Here is a 16,170-nt window from a genome sequence, read left to right as displayed (position 1 = left end):
CAGGACCCTGGACAATCAGAACATCTATATCTCTCTGGGGTGAGGGCTAGATTTTGGGTATATTTATTAGGAGACTTCTCAAATGCTGAATATGAAGTATTTAAACCTATGTCCCTATAATAATTTCAGCCCCAATGTATGCCTTTCTAGCTGAAATTTCTGCATTGCAGGGGGTTGGACTAGATGACCCTCAAAGTCCCTTCCAGCTCTACAATTCTATGGTTCTAATGCAGAGAAACTGAGCAGAGCAATCCTAACTGGCAGATCTGCTAGCTAGATGGAGAAATTGGTGAAATGTTTCCCGGAAAACTCTGCACTCACTGTATCTGCCAATAAGGCAAGACAGGTAATAAAATATCTATGTGGATGGGGAGGGGGAAGGCAAGGACTGCAGGAGCCAGTGATGAACTCTAAGAACTCTTAAGTTCTTTATTTACATAAAAAACAATCCAAATAAATGAGAGATAATATGCAAGGGTCACTTTACAAACAAATAGAAGAGTCTGCTTACCCTGTGTGGATAATCTCCACATTGACCCTGCAAAAGTAGGAGATTAAAAGAAAATAGTTTACATCATGAATGGTGTAACCAAAATAGATTCATGGAGACAGGTTCATAACAGGTGCATTGCTGACTTGAATGCATCCATGTCAGTGAGGATAATGCTGATTTAAGCATCCTGTGGACTGGACTTTGTCCATGGATTCAAATGTGCAAAGGTGACATTATTTTCAAAAGCAACTGTGGATATTGAGACTATTGATTCAGGGTACATGAATAGCCTGGAGTTCCAGGTTGTTTCAGCTTCCAGTTTCTAGAAAAACCTGTTTTAATGTGAGTTAAAATCCTCTTTAAGGATATTAGCCTGCCTTGAACACAGGTATTTCTAGAAACTGAAACCCAAACCAACATGGAACTCCCTTTTTTATTGTAGGTAGAATGTTAATTCTGCTAAGCTCACCTTTTCTCCTTTTTGTCCAGTGGTTCCCTATAGAAAGCAGAAGACAAATATAGAGTCATGTCACATATATAATGGTGATAGTAAAGGTAAAGGGTAAAGGTGATAAGGAATGCCAAAAATAAGTGTGAGCAGAAAGTATGTACAAATAATTACTTACTGGTTGTCCTTTGGGACCAGCTGGGCCCTTTGAGGGGAGAAAAACCCAAGCAGAGGTTACATCGAGCGAAAAACAACGTGAACAATATGAGGAATACGACAGCACATGATGTAAGTTTCAGTTAAAACTTTGGCATTACAGACAGGAAACATAGGCAAGCTGTAACTCCCTTTTGTGATAATTCTCACCCAAACCTTTAAATTCCATAATCAGGTATCCTTAGAATCCTCCAAGTAACATATATTAATTGGGCCTGTTACAGATGTCATCTACTCCATGTGCAGATGTGGGAAATCTTTCTTTCATGGTGATGCTGTACATCAATTAAATATCCTTACAGCATGTGGAGTCCCCATTGGGAGAGACTATCCACTAGTGACATAATTACCAGGAACATTCAGCAGTGTGGGCAGTGGGATGCATAGTCTGTTGGGGTAGCATCACCAAAAGTAAGGATGGGGGAGGAATTCAGTTCTGTTTGCATTTAAAGACGACAGATTCACACTTTTCAAAACAATACTGTGTACCGAAATGGATATCCTAAGAAAGTTGGACTTATCCAGATTTTGCACAGCTGCTCTCCAGCCAAGCAATGTGACAAGAATGTGCAGACCATGGTAAAATGTGCACATAAATGCATATATTGGTGACAATAAATAATCAGATATGCATTTTGCTTCAAAGAATATGCACACTGAGCAAATATGCATTTAGAATGCACATGAGAAATTTGCACAAAAATGCTGACAAATTTTCTGGAGGGCTTAAAAAAATATTCCGATGTAGAAATGTGGAGACTGATTAAGAGTGGAAAAGTGAGAAACTGAAAGATACTGAAATTGACAGATTAACCCATTCCTAATGCAGGAAGAGTAAAAGCTTTTTCACACATGGGACAAATAAGTCTAAACTGTCCACTGCTTCTTGCAGAGTGGAGGATGGAATATTAGCTACTTCACAGCAGGGCCCTGACCTGTGAATGACAAGTGTGAAATCCACAGTGAGGTGGAGGTCTTATTGTCTTGCCAGCAGGTGGTGGCTCTGGCTCAACACCACTGCACCCCTTAATCCAGTTTGCTAAGGTATGCTGTGACATGTGCACACGTCTGGTGAAATGATCTGGGTGGCTTATAAACAAAAATAACAGGTGCCCAATTAAAAATAAAATCAGCAGCATTAGCCTATTAATTAACTAAAAGAAAGCAACCAAAAAGTAGCAAAACAACAGCAACAACCCACATTCAAAGTAAAATAGAGTCCATCAGCTAGACCAGCTAGACATTCAAAGCACAATAGTGTCCAGCAGCTAGATCAAGGTTTTCCAGCTGTGTTGGACTACAACTCCCATCATCCCTAACTAGCAGGACCAAGTGGTCTGGGATGATAGGAATCGTAGTCCAAAAACAGCTGCAGACCCAAGTTTGGGAAACACTGAGCTAGACTAATAAAAATCAGGCCATGATGTGAGATGTGTGCTGAATGTCTTTTTTACATTCTCTTCAGCGATAAGATAGTGCTGACATGGCAAACTTATCTGGAGAGGGATCTGCACACATTTTTTACAGCAACAACAGGGCATGGCCTACCTCTCATTTGCACACTATTCTGTGATATTTTGGCATACCTCAGGCTCTGATGCCCATTAGGGATACAGCTCTCTGAGGAAAAGTGATGCAGAAGTCAGTTGGAGCACAGCCATAGGCTTTAGCCTATTTAAAATCTTTTGTGCTTGGCCTCTTCCTTTCTGATGTTTGGGATGTACTGAAAATATGCCTGGTGGAGACTTGCTCCACCTGTGACTCAGTGAGCTGAACACAGACCACCAGGGGCTCAATAAAACTGTCTTTGGCGCCTGCCTGGAGCTCCCCCCCCCCAAAAAAAAACATTTTGGTTTTCTCAAACACCTGGATGGCCCACACAACACATGCCTGGTGGGCTGTGTTGACATAGAGGGTCACAAAATATATGCATACTGCCCCCAAAACTTAATTTAAAAGAAAATCTCACAATCAATTCATCAGATACAGAAAGCATGACATGTTTCAGCATCTGCCTGCAACAAATAATGTAGTGAAAATATACTATATTAACAGAGTGACAATTAATTTGAACAGTGGGGTTAAATTGGATTTCTGCAGGCTCTGGGCCAAAGCAAGCAGAAGCTTGCCAGACCACAGGCCTGTAGTATTTGATAGATTGTAGGGTGGGATTATTTCATTAACTCAGAGAGGAAGCGAAGTATACACTATATCCTGTGGTTCGCTCTGCTTTAGACACAGGGTAAAGCTCCAGCTTCGCAGAAAATAAAAGCATGATTCGAGCAATCCAGGAATCCAAGCATAAACTGAAATGAGATACTTTGTAAAACAGGGCCAATACACACAGGGTGGCAGCAGAATTAACAAGGTGGATAAAATTTATGGACCAGGAATTTAGTATGTGAAAGTGTGTCCAGTTACAAGCAAGATAGGCTAAATGGCCTGTATCTGGCTATTACTAACTCTGCTTTCCAAGTTATTGACTTGAATAATTTTGTGAACAGTTGATTTTCAAAACTGTGTGGGTTCCCTGACAAGTATTTCTGGGGTTTTTTTTAAAAAAAGAAATCTGGATAATGAAAACAGGATATCCTAACACAGTTTCTCAGCACTCAACCCCATTCATCTCAAACAGCACAGTTCCTCCCTCCCACCCTAACCTTCTATTAAGTACTTGTTAAGTTGGATGGAGGAGGGCTGGAGTGATGTGGAGCTACCATCTGATGGTGAAACAATCTGATAACCCAGTTCACCATGCATTTCAGGCTTGCCAATCACCCAGCAAATCCTCCTGAAGGTCCTAATTATCCCAGTGTAGCTTAAATCTGAAAGGACTTAGCAAAGCAGTCACAACAAGGAACTGTAAGCACAAAGGCAAATTAAGCTAGCTAAATTCATGGTGACTAGCATTATGGAAAGGAGAGGGATACCTTGGAAATATTGCGGGTTTGGTTCCAGACCATCAGAATAGAAGTGAATATTGCAAGAAAGCGAGTCACACAATATTTTGGTTTCCCATTGCATATAACAGTTATGTTGATACTATTCTGTATTCAATGAAGCCAGTGCCTCCTGGCTGCAGGGTCAGGAGGGGGAAAACCTGGCTCCAGTCCTACTCACTCCTGTGGCCAGAAGAGGGACGGCCGTGGTTTGCCTGGAAAATTTCACTTGATATTAGATGTAGTACTCAGGGCCGTCTCAAGCCGGTTGGGCGCCCTGGCGCGGAGATTCTTGAGAAATATTTTGCCTAGTTTAACAACCCACCCTGACCAAAAAATTATGTGCTTTCTCTTGGGAGTTGTTTATCCATTTGTTACATATAGAACAACATTGTATGCTTTAGCTGCAAGCAAACATCTAACAGAAAGAACTAGTGTATTATAGGAGGCCATGCCTTAGGAGCTTTAAGAGTGTATTCAGTTTAATCGTACCTTGAATTCGGTTTTACTCTAATTATGTTAAAATATTTAATATCATTAGAAGGCACTTTAACTTTCTTACTGTACAATGCTTTTATTGTTTAGGGATTGGAATTTTTTTGAGTTTATTTTTAAAGTGGTCAAGGCTAGTACAATAAATTTCCTGATGATGACCCAATAACCTAGTGCTGTTTGCAGGGGAGGGGGTGTCTTATTTACAATTTTTCCAGCAGAAATTACTTTCCTGCTTTCATTGCTAGAGTAGGAAGAGAAAAGAATGGTAGGGCTGCCATATGTCCAGAATTTCCCGGACACAGCTGGGATTTGTCCTTCGAAAATGGTGTCCTGGTTGAATTTTTGGAAACTGGTTAAAAATGTCCAGGAAAACCCGGGCGTATGGCAGCCCGTATTGGAAGTGTTGCATTTTTGGTGAATTTCTGAAAGAAAGAAAAAGCTTTTAAATTCAGCAACCTTCGTGTCCAGATTTTCACTTATTGAAAAATGGCAACCGTAATTTCCATTTTGAAAGGAGGACCCCACAAACCCACCCTGCCAGTCTTGCCCTTTTACAAGTTTGAAAGTCTCCAGCCTCAACCCAGCATATTGCACAGAAACAGATTAAAGTCTTATTACCGCTTCTCCCTTCTGTCCAGGTTGCCCCTGAAATAGAAAGGAAGACTGCATCAGGGGTGGCCATTCTAGTTACTAGGACATTTTGAAGCCTCAGACTTCTGCGATTGTCATTACCATTTAGTCATGCATTCTCCTGTTGCTTTCCTACAGCAATGGTTTCCTCATGGTTTGGACACCTAAAGCCCTAAGTGGTTTGGGATCATGTTATCTGAAGGGCTGCCTGCAAGTGGATGAGCCTGCCGAAGCATTGAAGTGAAAACTGTGACCCTGCTCTCTAACTCACTAGCAAGAGCCATTAGGCTAGCAGGTACCAGGAACAGGGCTTTCTTAACAGTGGCCTTACACATTTGGAACTCACTCCTCACAGAGATACGTACATATGGCCTCTTGCAGTAGGGCACAAATTTCTGGCACAGCAGCCTTCCTGACACTGGGGTGTTGCAATAGGGGGGCGAGGGGGGCGGGGCGCCCCGGGCTCCGCTCTGTGGGGGGCAGCGTGGTGCTCCCTTGCCACCTCCACCGACGGCCGCCGCTACTGCGGAGGCCCCAATGCTGCTGGCCTCGCCCCTCACTTCTTCCTGGTGGGGCGGAGGCAAGGGGCGGGCCAGAGAGCAGCATCAGAGGCAGCCGCTGATGCCCCTCGCCGCTCCGCCTGAGTAGCAAAAAGCACAAAGCGCACTACGGAGCATATTGCCAGAGCGGTGCTCCAGCGCTTGGATCCGAGGATCCCGATGCTAGAGTGGCGCCACCGGCAACCTGCTCCATGACTTGCTTTGCTGCTTCTTCCTGCTCAGGTGGAGAGGCAAGGGGCATCAGCGGAGACGCCGTTGCTGCTCCGCCTGAGTAGGATGAAGCACAAAGTGCGCTACGGAACGGGTTGCCACTGCTCTAGCATCGGGATCCTCGGATCCGAGAGCTGGAGCACCACCCCCGGCAATACGCTCCGTAGTGTGCACGCGTAAGGAACCCACTCCATCGTGCGCATGCGTCATGACATAGCGACGTTACGTCACGTTGCATGCGTCATGACAGAGTGGGTTGCTGCCCCGGGTGGCAGAGAGGCTGTGTATGTGCCTGGCCCCTGCAGCAATGCAAATGTTGGGAAGATGGCTCTACCTCACCACAATGGCCGCTACTGGCCTCATCGCTGCTGGTCTTTAAAAGAATTTCTGAAGATATATTTATTCAGGTCTGGTTTGGGCTGAATTGTGATGTGGGTTCATATCTTGTAAGTGTATTTTTCCCCATGTGTCCTGAAAATGGGGTTTTAAAGCTTTCAAAATTTAAACAAACACACAGATAAAAATAGAAACACTGGTTTATGATAGGTGGATTTTTTAAAAAGTCTCCAACTATATAAGTTACATTTCTGACAAGTCTAATTTCTAATACATGTCTTGTGGTAGTCTGCACACCAACATCACTTCACATATATGGATTTGCCCAGAATTATTGAAACAAATGATTTAGAGATAAACATTTTGGAAGTGTTAGTGACAGAAAGCTGTATGAGCAAGAACAAGAGTCAGGGGAGGGGAAATATTCACTTACTGGTTTGCCGTCTAAACCAATCTGACCCTGAAATTAAGACAAAGGAAAAGAGGTGAGCAGTTGACTTTTTGTGTAATTCTATACAGGTCTACCCAGAAGCAAGCCCCACTGTGTTCAATGGGGCTTTCTCCCAGGAAAGTATGTAGCAATGAAGTCTGAAACAGGCAAATATTCTGACTGTGTTCATAGCCCATATATACAGTCCACAAGACTGAACACCGGACAGAAAACACAAGGGAGTCTAGTGACTGAAAAAGCATTATGACAGATCTAGAAATTAGCTCAAATCACAACCCATATTTATAGTTTGATGTTACAGTTTTTGCTTTAATGACTCATTTGTAAGGAAAATATATGAGATCTCTCTACTTGTACATTTTTTTAAACAATAAATACATTTTTAAAGAAATCTAAGCAATGAATGAAATAGCAATGTCTTTTCTGTGACACAATCCCCAGCCATCCATTTTTAGAACAGATGCGTTGAGAGGCATTTAGTTTAAGGGATGCTGCACTTAGAAATATATCATTCATACATACCAGTATGCATTAGCAGTGCGACTTACCGGAAACCCAGGAAAACCTCTTGTTCCAGGCTGTCCCTGAAAAAGAAAAAGAGATTAGAAGAAACAGATGAGACAGCAACATGTGTGACTAAATCACTCCATCAGGCCTTGTGATTTCCTACTCTCCACCATTTGCCAGATGAAAATATGTACACTTGTTTTACATGACCTGAGGGATTAGCTCTTGACTGCGGAGAACTAATACAAAATGAAGCCATTTCTGTGGTGTCTGGAAGCTACCGCAAGTCACTAAATAATATTGGCCTCTCTAATCTCAAGTTGCACATTTCTCCATCACTCATAAAATGCTTATGTTGATGCTCAGCCACCACAAATCTTTAAATGTTTCAGTACCCTTTTAAGTGTAGTCCCCTATACCTTTATTTTTTCCCCAAAATTACAAGTCTTAGACCTTTAAACATATTGCTAATGCGGCTGCTGTTCCTCCTGGATTTGCTCCCACACTGTTCTGGGCACAGAAAAAGACTTCCATCCATGTGGTTCAGCTTGACTGAGGATATATTTAAAAGCTATGCAAATGATAGGTCTTCTATGGGCTGGGCATTGCTTATGTGTCCTGCAAACACACCATGAGGCCAAACCATGTGGGCAACCTATTCCTGAATCAGTGTGGAAAGAACTGCAAAACCTGGAGCAAACACACCAGGAAGGATGATATGTGCAAATAAGGTCTTGGGCCCAAATGAAATAAGCAGATGTACAATGGCTAGCCACTTGGGATCCCAACTACATGGAGATTGCTCCATGACAAAGTGCTGATATGAAGCTCCTCACCACATGGGTTCAACACTTACTATGCTGATTCCACCACATCATTGCAAACCATCAAACAAAGCAAACTGCTGAGCATGCTCAGTCCTCACTGAACTCTTGAGAATTGACTTTGGCTTTTAAAGATTGTCAAGCTTCTGCAAACTTTGGTCTTCTCATAAGAAGGCTGACAAGTCCTTCTTGCTTCTTGGTGGGTCCATTTTGGCTCCAATCCTGTCAGTGCTTACCACCTGAGTTCACTATTAGAAGGAGGGATGCTAAGAGAAACCTGTGCAAGGTTATCGCAAGGAACCTGGTATTCTACTCCCAAACAGATACAATTATAACTGCTGGAGGATATAACACAAATAACCGGTGTTGAGGAAATTAAAAGGAAAGCAGTTCTGTGGAAGAGACTATGTAATTTCCAATTTCCCTTCAATTGTTCTTCAACTATAGCCACTCAGGCTGGTTTCACATGAATGATGGGAAATAAAGAGGCCCAAGCAGCATTACAGAAGGGTTCGTTTTGAATTCCAGACAGTTTGTCTGAAGTTTCTGAATCAATTACATGTGTGTTATAAATTCAAGCTTGCTCACCAGTCCTTTTGGTGGAGTTTGCAGTGCCTGGGATCACTTTATAGGAATACTTTATATAACCGCATCACAGTGCCATAAAACGAGGCATTTAATGGTGGTCAATCAGCTGTGAGATGTATACTAAGCCTCAAAGATGATGGTGGTCTTGATCACTCAAGCCCAGTTGTCTGGCATTCATATCTCCTCATTCATTTTACTTATAAGGAAAATGTTGAAGCAAATATGGTTGCCAGATCAGTCTTAAGCAAGGGTGGTATGCAATGCCAACAGGAGATGGAGCAACAAATGTGTACATCCTGTGCCTTTCTGGTGGTTCCATGTATTTCAACTGTACCTAGTTTGTGCTTTCACTGTGTAGCTAATTCTAAGGTTTACTTGCTAAGGGTGCCTGGAAATAATGCTGCCTATTTTTACTTGTCTGATCTGACAATTTTGCAAGCATATATTGGATTTCAAACTTCTGATAAATATCAGTGCTCGGAGACATGTCACAACTCATGACTGGCTAAAATGTTTCTGACACATGTGTTGGAAAATAGAGAGGGAGGGAGAGAGAGAGAGAGAGAAGGTAATGTACATCATATATAAGTGGTTCTTTCGCTGGGCTTGCTCATATTGTTATAAGCATACTCTTCAATAATACAAAACGGTTCATAATTTGGGTGTGTATAGTCTGGAACTTGATTGCTAGTGGCTTATACAAGCCACTGCATGAGTATGTGTTCCATGCACTGGCTTACTGCTTTTTTGTTTTAATAAATATTGTAGGTTTTAAAAAATTGTGATGTGGTTTTATGGCCATGTTTGCATGTAACACTAAAGCAGGCATCCCCAAACTTCAGCTCTCCAGATGTTTTGGACTACAATTCCCATCTTCCCCGACCACTGGTCCTGTTAGCTAGGGATCATGGGAGTTGTAGGCCAAAAATCTGGAGGGCCGCAGTTTGGGGATGCCTGCACTAAAGTATGGTTTGGCATTACGTGCACAAGCATCAGGCCATAATAACCATGAGGATATTGCAGGCATCTGCTTTCACTTTTAAACTAATTAGAACTCATAGTTTTAAACTATGGTTTGTTAACCAGTCATATCACAAACCCTAGTTTGAACCTGGTTTGTTTGAACTAACCATAGGAGGAACGGGGGGGGGGGGATGTCAGCCCAAAATCATGTACAGCACACCAAACACTAAACCATTGTTTAGGTCCATTATGTTGTAAATCACTAACTTCATAAACCCACACCAGGAGGCAGGACACGGATGTAACCAAACAAATAAAAAACAACATCCTATCTTCTCACTCTCTATATAACACATACATCTATTATAAACACTGCAAGTCTCCAGTTTTCTCTCCTCCACAAGGAAACTGACGCTCTAAAACTTCCCCTGGGACTTCCTAATACTCAGGGAAATGGAGACACCCTTCTTTGTCTAATAGACAAAGAATAGTTACATGCTATTGTTCTGCAATCTGATCCAAAGAAACATTCAGTGCTTAGTTACAAATTTACTCATGTGTGTAAATTGTTTATATAAGTAATTGCTTATATTTACCTCAATTGTTGAACAAAACAAAGCAAAACAAAATGGGGGAAAGATTATAAACTCTTATAGCAGATTTAAGATTGAGAAGAGTCCAGATAAAGGTGCTGAAAATCCCAAATCAATCTCTTTCCATTTAATACTTAGCACAGTCTAAGACAGGCACAGGTAGACCAGGTCTGCAGGATCTAATTGTGTTCACTAGAATTGCAAGCTCTACCAACCAAACCCAAGTGCAAAATAGTAGCAGCAGGAGGAGCCAGATGGCAAGCAGTAGCTCATATGCTAGAGATAATTACTTACTACACTAGGATAACCTGTACAAAAATAAAAATCTGCATCCAAGTTCCTTTTGATCAGGGATTCTAATACTGTAGCCTAATTTAGAAAGTGGGGAAGCCTTTTTGTTGTTGCTAGTTGTTGCCAATTGTGTTGTTATACACAATAAACTGTAGCAAATCTGCTGCTGCATCACAGTCATTTTAGAAGTAAAAGTAGCCCTAGGGTTTCACAGTTACTCTGTAAGGCAATTGTTTCCAAACTTTTTCTCTTGAGACATTTGCGTGTCTACCATGGAACCTCTGCTCCTTAGTGGAACGTTCCAAGTAGGGATTGTGGGGGAGGGGGGATTCAGTTCAGCTCCCATGTATAGGCAAATCCTTCAGTTTCACACTTTCCAAACCGAATGAGAATTGAAATACAGTCATCTTTCAAAATTCATACTTAACCAAACTTTGCAAGTCAGTTCTCCAATCAATGTGTACAAAAGATACATTATATTAGGGGGAAGTGTTCATTAAAAAATAATATATTGGTGAGAACAACAACCAAAAGTGCATTATTTTAGGGAAAACTGCATGTAAAATATGCACATTAGTCAAAACTGCATACAGAAGTGTGTCTATTAGCAAAAATTCCCACTTAAATACTGAGGAATTTTCACATGGATTTTATTTTTTCAATTCACAAATTGCTGCAGAAATATAGAGAACTGAATTTAAGAATGGGAAAATGGAAAACAGAAAGAACTGAAATTAGCAGATCATTCTATTTAATTCCAGGGCATTTTGTGAAATGTCATTCAGTTCATGTGGGGCACTCATTGGATCCTATTGTTTTCCCCATTTTAACAAAACCTAGAATACATCCACCCACCCTGTGCCTGGGAACATTCCTGGTATTAGTGGGCAAGCTGTTTTTTTGGAGAAGTTTGTCTACCCTTACTGAATGTTTCATTGAAGAATCTTTAATAAGCTTCCATGGAACCCTAGAATTACCAAGTGCATGTGTGACAGCATGCTTTACAAAAGGGCTTTCACGAGCCAGAGAATGAACACCAAAATCGTCTTAGAAATTCCTTGGAGAATTACTATGGCTATAAAGTGCCTTAAATTGTTCCAAACAGCATTTTTTTTAAAAAAAAAAATGCTGGTGTGACTGGAGTAGACTTGTTTAAAAAATATTAAGCTTTGTGATGTTGCATTTGGTCATATTGGCTTTGGCGGAATATATAAAACCACCTGGAGCCACTGGCTAAGGACCAAGGGGAGATGATCTGCTATAAATTCCATGGCCTGTCCACTCCGTAGCTTTCCGAAACAACAAGAAAGGAGAGGATCTCACTAATAAATCTCTGCATGTAGATTGTCTCTGAATGTTGATGGACAAGAAAGGGCTGAGAAAAGAATAGTTAGAGGAGAGCCGGAAAGGGTGCAACTTGGCCTCTGATACCTTCCTTGTAAACTGCTACGCTGCTCCTTTCGACTCTTTAGGCTGGAGACAATAAAAGGCCAGAGCAAAAGTTCAGGCACTAGAGATTCCAAGAAGCATGAAGCTTTCTCTTCCTCAAATGTTGTTTGTATCAAGTTCTCAAGAATAGAACTCTGGGAACTGCCAAGTCGTGGAACGCGTCTGTTTCTGCCATGCTCAGCACGATGCTTTGCTCAAGCCAGCAAACCCAAGTAATGTTAAGCAGCTGAAAAGCTCTGGATGTGCAACTGCTCACATCATCTTGCCTCTAAAAGACAGTCTGGAAACTATTTGTCATCTCACATCTGTCTAAAGCATGCTATTATTCCAGAGTACTCCTGCGTTTCTTTGCTATCAAGGTGCTCCTTAGCGCTTATCACCAGGTCACCATAAAACTAAATCATCTTTGCAATTGATTTGGAGATGGAGATAGAGATGGAGAAAAAGCATATCCCCCTGTACTGATGATTATGGCAGGCAACAATTCACTTCAAGCATAATACGTGCCTTATTAAAGCCACAGTCCTGAATTTTTTTCCTCTCAAGTAGTTCCACTCTAATAAAGCTTAGGTAAATGCTCTCTAGTGAGGAGTCTCAAGGCAAAATCAACATGCCTTTCCATTTTTGTAAAACTGGCCCTCAAAGATGGGTTGGAAAAGGCAGGTTGCAGGAGTCTTGTGGGCAAATTGCCAGGTTATCAGTGAGAGGGTGTTGTGGACAGTATGATTTCATTTCCTGGTTAGAAGCTGAAATTGCTAGATTCATTATGCACAAAGACAATGCAATTGCCTCTTTTATATCACTTTAGCCTTCTTAAAACTTTCAGCTCCTGACACTTCTGTGTCTGCAATTTTCTTTCCTCCCTCTCTTATCCTTGAAATGCAAATCCTGGCAGCAGAATTATTTTACTCCCAAAAGCAAGTATGCTAAGGGACAGGATGAATCAGTACTGAACCTACTCTATAATTATACAGATGCAGGTTGCACCATCACTCATAATTCAAAGTTGTAATTTGCCTTCTCCAGCCAAAGCTGCAGCACAATGTGGGCTGACGGAAGCAGTTGCCCACTAATGCAAAACTGAGGGAAAGTATCCACCCCCTTTCACACATTGTGCTTAAGATATTCATTACTATTGGCAGAAGAACACTGTGGATTCATAGCCATTCTGTATAAAATCAACATGAGGAGGGGATTCATGCTCACTAACCCTGGCCCTGCCTTTGCGTGGACAGGCAGAGACCCCCCCCCAACCCCAGGCAACTCCCTAGTGGAATAATGACTCATGACAACATGTTATGGGATTAAAATTGGCCACAACTTTATTAAAGAGGGGGCAAAGCCAGGGGGGCAAAGCCAGGTTGTATTTTAGGGAGCCGTGTAGGATCGCAAAAAAACGCCCCCCATTTGATGTGGGGAGCGGTCATTCATACATTTCCCTGGCCTTGCGTATGGACTATGCGCACACATGTTGAACACTTTATGTTCTGAATGCAGAATCTGTATCCTGCTGTGGGACACAGTTTGAGGCTCAGGAGTGGGGTCATGAAGTGCAATTCTGCTTCCTCTTCAATGTAATGTTTGTGTCCAGAATGGCAGTGTGAAAAGGGCATATTACATTCTGTTAGCATGTGGAGCAGTTTTCAGCTTAGTCATGCAATGGAGAAAAATCACCAGGTCACAGTCCAACACAGAGATAAATGCACTTAAACCATTGGTTTTAGTAGCCTGAGCATATCTAACTCTGTGCTAGATTGTGGCCACTGAGTATTATGGCAGCATATGAACACTATAGACTAGAACAGGCATCCCCAAACTGCGGCCCTACAGATGTTTTGGCCTACAACTCCCATAATCCCTAGCTAACAAGACCAGTGGTCGGGGAAGATGGGAATTATAGTCCAAAACATCTGGAGGGCCGAAGTTTGGGGATGCCTGGACTAGAAGGCAGTAAAAAGAGAGAAACTCAGCAACTTTATGTTTTCAGTCAGTAACGAAAATTGGCTGAAACATAAAAAATACAACATAAAACAAATAAGCACCTCAGCGATCTTTCCCCCCAGTTTGTCTCCTGGTTTTACCTACATCTGCAAGCCCAAGCATAAATATTGCAGTCTCCCCAAGATACTAACTTTTAGATATACTGGTAAATTACACAAAGCTGCCTTGTACTGAGGCAGGCCATCTGTCACAGGATTGCCTAATCTGATTGGCAGTGACTCTTCAAGGCCTCAGTCACAAATCTCTTCCACCCTAGCCAAAATTATTTAACTGAAAGTAGCATGGGTTAGGCCTGGCAACCTCTACCAGTGCATGCCTCTCTCTCTTGTAGTCAACTAACAAGACATCCCATTCTGTTTTCACTAAAGTGGACAGTAGTTTTGTGGCAAGACCTCCCTGAGAAATTCTGCTGGTTTTATCAACAAACTTTCCACACCTCTCTGAATTCCACAGATGTTTTACCTGAGAAGAAACCCAACGAAACCTCTTAGAATTTTACCATAAATAAAATATTGAAGCACCACCAATTCATTTCTTACAGTGTTGAATGCTGCCAATATGGTTCATCTTGGGTTGGTGAAGAAGAGAGTGGGATCTGGGTCTTTTTTAAAGCATTCAGGTGAAGCAATACCTGTTGTTTAGTATGTGCACATAAAAATCTGAGGCAAAATAGCAACACAGGCCTCCTGCCAAGTCAAGGTACATCAAACCTAAGCGTGTTCAAGTTGTTTTGGCACCCGAGGCAGAAAAATCCCACAAGCACCTTTCTTGGGGTGTAAAAATGCAACAAGAATAAATTTTGCTATTTCATAGAACCTACAAAATCAGGTGCTTGAGGTAACCAATTCACTCTGCCTAGTGATAGGGCTGGTCCTGCTAAAAGCTCTGCAGCAATAGTCAAACAAAAAGTATTTTGACAAGATTCTTTTGTCTCCTGCAACTTGGCTGTTGTCCACCTGCAGAAGGTAGGTGGCCATGGTCCTTTCTTTTGGAGACACTTGTCAGCAGACCTTCAATCATGAAGTCAGATGTAGCAAACAGCCTAAGCTAGTAAGTCCTCTGTAGTAGACCAGAAACTTCTGCTGTGAAAGTTCCCTACTTCCTTCAGCTACACTCTCGGTGAAGAGTCTTGCTCCTTGCAAAGTTTTTTTTTGGGGGGGGGGAGAATACTACCACATATTTTCTGGGAAATGACGTCAAATTTCTTTCTAGCACATTGCAGCAGAAATCAGTGGCCAGCTGGTATTATCTGAAGGCAACACTATTTTTATTCTTATTTTGCTAAAAAAAAGCCAAGGGTGTGTAATATGCTTTCTGTTACTGGCTTTCCCCTTTAGACCAGAAAATATTTCCTTAACTTTTAAACACAGGAGGGGAAACCACTGGTACGGCCAGTTTGAGCTTTTGTGCTGAGACTGATGTACTTTCTAACCAATATATATAGTCTATAATTTCAATATAAAAACAAATCTGGCCAGGGATGCAAACCACATCATTTAGAGTTACAGGCCCTTTGAGCTGACTAGTGGCATTTTCCCACTCCCTGTATTTTTTGGGCAACTCATCCACACCCTTTAAACATTAAAGTAGAAGAAAAACAGAGGAGGCGACTTACTGGTGGGCCACGGGGACCAATGATGGATATGCCGGCTTCTCCTGGGGCTCCCTGCAAGGGATGGGGGGAGGAGGAGAGGGAGAACATGGACGTGAAAATCAAAACCAAAACAAGACTGTGAAATGGCTTAGAGTTGGCTGTTGAAGAAAAAGAAGGAAGGGAAGTATTTGAGAGTGGGGAAAAAATACACAAATGTAAGTGACAAAGCCAAAGCGAATATTTAAAGTTAAAGATTCAAATGAACAACAACTGAGGGCTGAAAGGAAAGCGCGGCCAAGGAAATAACGAGGAGGAAAAAAGAAAGTTTACAAAAGAGATTAAAAGGAACAATACATCTGCACACTCTTGAGTAAAAAAATGATCAAAAGCAGGTTTCTTCCAATTAAAACAGCAGGTCCCTTGGCCTTTTCCAAACAAGACGGGGAGCCATTTTGAACCTATTCTGAAATCAGATCAAAGCATCATTCGAGGCTCCTTGGGGATGGAAAGTATAATCTCACTATGTAGAGATTCTGACTCTACTCTCTTGTGCCAGAGTTGTCTCACTTCTAGTTATCATTA

The 16,170-nt window shown here is 41.8% G+C and overlaps 1 protein-coding gene across 37 annotated transcripts in view; it reads right to left on the bottom strand.

The window, feature by feature from the left end:
- The window catches only part of COL13A1 (collagen type XIII alpha 1 chain), an 86,883-nt gene that overhangs the window by 57,652 nt on the left and 13,061 nt on the right, over positions 1-16,170 (bottom strand). For all 37 annotated transcript variants that reach the window (XM_088669541.1, XM_088669542.1, XM_088669556.1 and 34 more), the window contains 7 exons: positions 15,610-15,660; positions 7,327-7,362; positions 6,761-6,787; positions 5,210-5,236; positions 1,120-1,146; positions 963-989; positions 512-538 (listed from right to left, as the gene is read on the bottom strand). In XM_088669541.1, the coding sequence (XP_088525667.1) occupies positions 512-538; positions 963-989; positions 1,120-1,146; positions 5,210-5,236; positions 6,761-6,787; positions 7,327-7,362; positions 15,610-15,660 (222 nt within the window). The remainder of the gene's footprint in view (positions 1-511; positions 539-962; positions 990-1,119; positions 1,147-5,209; positions 5,237-6,760; positions 6,788-7,326; positions 7,363-15,609; positions 15,661-16,170) is intronic.

This window comes from Zootoca vivipara, chromosome 5 (assembly GCF_965207765.1).
Source record: "Zootoca vivipara chromosome 5, rZooViv2.hap1.1, whole genome shotgun sequence".
Classification (NCBI taxonomy): domain Eukaryota; kingdom Metazoa; phylum Chordata; class Lepidosauria; order Squamata; family Lacertidae; genus Zootoca; species Zootoca vivipara.
Note: the sequence above shows the minus strand (reverse complement) of the source record. Positions and strands in the feature narration are given on the sequence as shown.